Raw genomic sequence first — 6,639 nt, 5'->3', positions numbered from 1 at the left:
TCACAGGACGAATTTTAAAAGACGTTTCTGGCAGTCTGTCGCGCTATGTGCCACCATCTCAGCGACGTCACGAGCACCAACTAATAGCGGTTCTTGTTTGAATCTTGGACTGCAGATTAGACCGCCTCTTGATAGCAACTGTTTGTTTTTGCTGAGTTTGACGAATAAGAATCAGGTTGTTGAGTCTATCAAAGGCTGGTCTCAGTGATATGTTAATTGGTGTTCATTCCGTCATTGTTTGTAGACCTTTCTATAAAAATTTATCGTTCAAATTTTTTATTGTTTAATTTACTCAATACCGATCACTACACAAAATTTAGTTACTTTGATAACTTTTTTCAACCATTTCTGCCAAAAACATTTCCCAATCAAGAGGTGATTGTTTACTGTTTATTGCAAATTTTAACAAACCACCGAGTTATTATGTTTATTGATAAAAAATGAACATAAAATATTTCAAATGTCAGCCTGAAATGTCATCAACCTTGTGTCCAGAACGTAAAAAAAAAGAATGTCGAGCATTTCATAAAATCAACAAGGTTCTCTAAAACCACAGCGTTCAAGTGCAACACAAATTATTCTAATTCTCTATATAAAGTGACCGACTAAATTGAGAAACTCAAGTCATCAAAATTTGGTATGTCTTGATTTTTCAAATTCTGGATGTCACAAATAGGATCCGCCATCTGTCGTTAATAAAACTAAATTATAAAATTGAAAAAATAAAATTTCGAGACATTTACATTGACGACGATGACATTGTTTAAAACATTAACATCAAAAAGAACTTAAAATTAGTAATGTAACAAAAAGATTACGATTTTTCTATTTATATTATATAACATGCTTACCGTTGTTGGGTAAAATAATTTCAATAGACATCCAAGGACCTTCATCCTGGACAACAACTCGGTCTGTGAACTCCACATAACTATTTGGATCTTTAAACTCGCCGTTTATACAAACTGGATGACTAAAATAAACCAAAAAATTTTACTTTTTTAACGTGATAAAATAAAAAGTAATGACTTTTACAACCAAAACAGAGACTTGGAAAAGTTATAACAATCATAAATACCGCACTTGAACATACTCATTTATATTGTGGACAATCCACTTGCTATTTGAATGTTGGAGATATATGCCATGTGAGAAGATATCATCAAGCAGTCCTCGCAGGCGGACGTCTAAATGATCAGTTATTACCCACAAGTTCCCGTTTTCATTCTGTAGTGCAAGTTTAATTACGAAAAATAGGAAATTTGATTGTTCAAACTACGGATGACTTCAGAAATGCACACATGCATATGAATTTCGATGAAAGATGAAAAAAACACTAAGGCCACAACGCCTTTTAAAACTAAATTTAAAAATCATGTCCAATTCGTTTTTTAAATGCAAATTTTAAACATTAAATTTAATAAGCAAATTGATCACAAACTTGTGGATTGTATTTACTGCTGTTGATCAACAATCCAGCCGAGTATGACCTGATGTCAACCATCAAAGTAGTGGGTATGCCTACGAATATCAAATTAATCTGGACCGTTGTTTCGACGTAGTCACCTTGTCAAAATGTAAAATTTTCATCAGTTAGAAAGAATTAAGTCACAATACACAGACACACATACACAAACAAAAGCATTTCAACTATTGTGAAAGAAAATTATTTGAAGTAAGAAACGTAAATGAAAAATATAAATGAATAGCAATTTAATCAAAATATTAAAACTATTGTAAATAAAGATCAATGACATATTTTTATAATCTAGTTTTATCCTCAAAATGTTATTCACATTAGATTTGTTGGAAAAAGGCAGGTTCGTCGTTCGATGAGTGATCAAATTACACAAAAATGTTTTGAAAATAATTATTCAAAATAAAAATGATGCCGAATCAGTTTGATTTTTTGAAAAAAAAATCTAGTTACTCAATTATAGGCGCGTATAAACGTGAAGGAACGCAATTATTTTGAAAGGCTTGAAATGTCATTAGCTGATGCATTTGTGTTATTATGAACTTCAAATAATGATTTCAAATTATTAAACACGAATGGAATCTCTGCAGCAACAAAAAATAACTAACCAGTCTGTTGAGAGGGATCAGCATCGTTTATACTGACTTCTTCCAGCTTGTTTGACAACATCTGGACATCTATCAAGTCAGAAGTTCGAAGACTTCTCAGATCCGATGGTAAGCTTTCACTTAAATCTTTTCATGACAAATTTATGAATGTGACGTTAATTTTATAGGCATGGCCTCAGCTTATTGCTTTTATCAATTTTTATCTAATTAATAAACACAACAAACATGGTGTTATAACCGCCGAAATGATCAAATTGCGCTATATCATTTGTTATCCTAATTATTGTTATCTTTGCTATATTTGTAATATTTGGATTGTAAACCATAGAGGACTGTAAAGAGATATCGAATCTATGCTAAAAATCTACTGTAGAGACTATGCAAGAATTTGTGGATAGAGGTTTTTAGAGATGTTTCCAACGAGGTTTGAAGCAAAGTCGTAAATGTGATTTATGTAGCTACTTGGATTGGTTTAGTGTTTCTATTAGTGCTGGCATTAACGTTCAACAAAGTTTGCGCTTGAAGAAGTTGTGTTCATCTATCGGAAAACTTGAACCTACGGAATAACGATAACTAAACGATCGTTGGAAGCTACAACACTGGTGTCGGAAATATAAAGATCTTTGAAGTTATAACGTTGGTGTTGATAGTTACGAGCATCATTGGTTACAACAATATTTTAAGAACTATTTTCGAGGTAATGCAAAATTTTTATAGCGACAAAATAAAATCAAAAATTTAGAGGAGGTTCTTATTTATAAATCAAACTGCTCCGCCCATGGCCATAGTCAGGAATTTTTTTTGGAGAGGTTGTTGCAAAGGCGGATCTAGGGGGAAATGCAGGAATTCTAAAAATCACTCCAACTAAACGGGAACAAAAAGAAATAGCAAAAAAGACCATCAACTTGACAATTTTTAAAACACTCCCCATCGAGAACTTCAGACTCAGACTCGTTAAACGGTTAGTCGAATGGCTAAGCAATAAACTTGTTATATTAAGTATTTCTGAAAATGCATAATCTAGAAAAATATAACGATCTCGTGAAGTGCAGATTATCACAACAGCTTGAGATGGTCATTTTTAAAATGGTCAATCTAATCTTGATCAGCATCAAACCAAATGGCGTATTTAATCAATCGTTCTCATCGTTTATGATTGTTAATATCAGCAAAGCAATTATAGTATGGACATCAATTTATTTTGGCCTTTAATGAAATTTTCTTAATTGCCATCTTTCGTTACAATCTAAATCATAACAACAACAGTAATCATCGTCTTTGTCGTCACATTCAGTAACAAGCAACATGTTTAACAGTCCAGGAAGTAATATGAGCATGTGTATATGTAGAGCATCTTGTGCCATGTTAAGAGTCACTTAACTTGAATAACAGTCAGCTAATTCGTAAATCAGCTTTGTAAGTATTTCACTGAAATAATAAACACCTGTCATTACTTCACATATAAACATGGGATGTCAGCAATTAATGCAAATGTTTATTTATTTATTTAATTAATTAGTTATTCAATGTTTATACTAACTTTCTTTGGCCACATAAACAGGGATTTCTAGATGTTTATCAGTGGGCAACTTCAATGAAAATAAATTTTATCTTTTAAAATTCATTTTACAGAAAAAATTATATTATTCAAGAAGTCATAAATTTTAATTAGGAAATATATTGTGGATAAAAATGAAAAATACCCACGGCAAGTTTGTAAATCAGATCATTTAATGATTTTAACAACTGGTGTTATGGGCAATGAATTACAAATAGAAAGCTGAAAAATTTTTCAAACTAATTATTATTATTTAAGCAAGAATTATCCGAAATTTTATTCTGGAATAATTTTTAAATCTTTAATTTTTAAGCCTTTAAATCATTAGCTTAAGAGTTTATATCACCTAATGAATTATTCTAAGTTTTAGAGATAGGTAATTTACAAAGTCAATCAATCTTCGTTTTGCGTCCAGAGACCCGGTTTCCCGAGGTAGGACGTTGTTTTCTTTGCCATCAACTTTTTGCGCCGAATTAGACGATCAGTTGTATCCATTTCATTTAAATTTAGAGCTTTCATGTCTTGCTCGATTGTTTGCGACCAGGACTTCTTTGGACGGCCTTTGGGACGTGTGCCAGGTACTTCAACATCTGCAAGAGAAGTTATGGCACTGTTTCCACTTCGTTTGACATGACCAAACCACCGCAGACGGTGTTGCCGGCATTCGTCCTTTATATCATCTAAACCAGCACGACGCAGGATTTTGGTAGATTTGATGTGGTCCTTCAGACTAATTCGTTGCATCCATCGGATCATTTTCATGTCGGTTCGTTGAAGTTGTTGTTCCAGTTTGGTTGTCATTGGCCATGTTTCTGCACCATATAACAAGACCGGACGTATCACAGATTTATAAAGTCTTGATCGTAGTGGTAGTGGGATGTCACGCCGCATCAATATAGAGGCAAGGAGATGCCATTTATTCCAGGCTGCACGTATGCGTGCTCGGACGGCAGCTTCAGCCGTTCCAGTACAATCCAGAACATCCCCTAGATATTGAAACGATGTGACTTTCTCTATTTTAATGGCTTCAAAAGCAGTGCTATTTCGAATTTGTTGTTGTGGATTGATGCAAGCAGAACAAACAAAATTGGACACTTTAGATAAAGAACCAATTATTTTTGAACAACGTTTGTGACACCACTGGTTACACTGCTGACACTTGATTGAATTGTTACCTACACCAGCTTTACAAACTGAACAGGGCCATCGTCCAGTAGCTGTGAATTGGATGGGTTCACTAGTGTTCATTGCTTTGGTTTTGCTGATGTTGACTTTGAATCCATGATCGGCGAGTCTGGTGTTCCAATCTTCAAACATCTGTGCTGCATTCTGCTCAGACGTGGCTGTTAAAACGATATCATCAGCATATACTAGATTCCAAATGTCACCAGTGCGTATCGGTTTTGTGATTTCTTCCATCACAGTTATAAATAACAGTGGACTGAGAATCGAGCCTTGGTGAACTCCAATGCCGATGTCAAATGCATCTGTGTTTCCAACCGTTGTGCTGGCAAGAGTCTTAGTATTCGTATACATTTCCATCACAAGTCTAACAAGATATTCTGGAATGAATTGTCGACGTAGACTCCATCTGACTGCTTCACGGGGAACTCGATCAAATGCTTTTTCAAGGTCTACAAAAATGTGTGATAGCTGTTGATGCTTTGCGAGTTACTTCTCTTGCAGTTGCCGAAGGATGTGAATTGCATCAATTGTTGATTTCCCCGCTAGGAAACCAAATTGATAATTTCCGATTGTGATGCACGACGTTAATCTTCTCTCGATGATTTTTTCAACAATTTTCAGGGAGTGTTCTAACAGACGTATACCCCGATATGAGGAACAGTTCAATGGATCACCTTTGCCTTTGTATAGAGGGACTGTCATGCTATAGTTCCATTCAGTCGGCATTGAGCAATTTCTCCAGATTTCACGGCAAAGTTGTAGTAACGTTTGGATACCTGCAGTACCAGATGCTTTGATAATGTCATTTGTGAGTCCCGAGGGCCCTGCTGCCTTTCCATCCTTCATAGCTTTCAGAGCTTCTGTAAGTTCCTCTACAATGATGTCTGGAATCGGACCTTCAATGGGTGGAGCGTCAAAGTTAACATTGATTGGATTTGTTTCGTTTAACAGACGGTTGAAGTATTCTCTCCACTGTAGCTTGATCTCATCTCGTTCAAGAACCATCTCATTTTTGTCATTTTTTATACATGAGGCACCAACTATGTCTTTTTTCGTACGCTTTGCTTGTTTTGCTATATGATACAGAGATTTCATTTGTTCACCTTTACTTTTAGTGAGCCACTCTCTGCACTGATCTGTCCGAGCCAGTGCAACTTGACGTCTTGCATAGTTGTTCTTCTCATGGAAAATTTTATGGTCATCAACAGACTTTGATTTTTGCCATTACTTGTATGCAACTTTCTTTTCAGCTATTGCATTTTGTACACTGTCATTCCACCACCAAGTGTCACGTTCATGCTGACGTTTTGTACCAGTTTTCCCACAAACCGTAGTTGCAGCGTTCATCAAAACGGTTTTGTATGTACTCCAATCTGTACTGGCTTGCGATTGGTGGTCTAACTGTGTTGCGACGATCTGTTGAAATTTTTCTCGATGAATATTGCTTATCAGCTTCCACGTTTTGATTCTCCGAGGCATTGGTTTAGACTTATGTTTTGACAGTTCGACAACCAGGTCTGCCACAAGGAGTCTATGTTGGGCGACAGATGATTCGCCAGGTATAACTTTGACGTTTTTGAATAGCCTTCGGTGTTGTTGCTTGACAGCGAAGAAATCAATTTGCGTGGCTGATGGTCCACTTTTGTATGTTATGAGATGTTCCAACCTCTTTCTAAAATATGTGTTCAGTAAACAAAACCTGTGACTTTCAGCAAACTCAAGGATGCGGTTGCCATCTTCATTCCGGTTTCTATAGCCAAAACCGCCATGTACGTTGTCAAAACCATCTGTTTTCTCTCCAACGTGGCCAT

The 6,639-nt window shown here is 35.5% G+C and overlaps 1 protein-coding gene across 1 annotated transcript; it reads right to left on the bottom strand.

The window, feature by feature from the left end:
• Positions 1-6,639, bottom strand: HELRODRAFT_182471 (hypothetical protein; the record flags this gene model as incomplete). Its single annotated transcript, XM_009032737.1, has 8 exons — positions 1-151; positions 247-250; positions 852-973; positions 1,079-1,227; positions 1,442-1,566; positions 2,086-2,211; positions 3,626-3,652; positions 6,528-6,639. The coding sequence occupies 8 exons, from the start codon at positions 6,637-6,639 to the stop codon at positions 1-3; spliced, it is 816 nt and encodes a 271-aa protein (XP_009030985.1).

The sequence above is a fragment of the Helobdella robusta genome (genome assembly GCF_000326865.2).
Source record: "Helobdella robusta unplaced genomic scaffold HELROscaffold_87, whole genome shotgun sequence".
Classification (NCBI taxonomy): Eukaryota; Metazoa; Annelida; class Clitellata; order Rhynchobdellida; family Glossiphoniidae; genus Helobdella; species Helobdella robusta.
The sequence above is the reverse complement of the archived record's forward strand: the minus strand, read 5'-3'. Positions and strand labels throughout refer to the sequence as shown.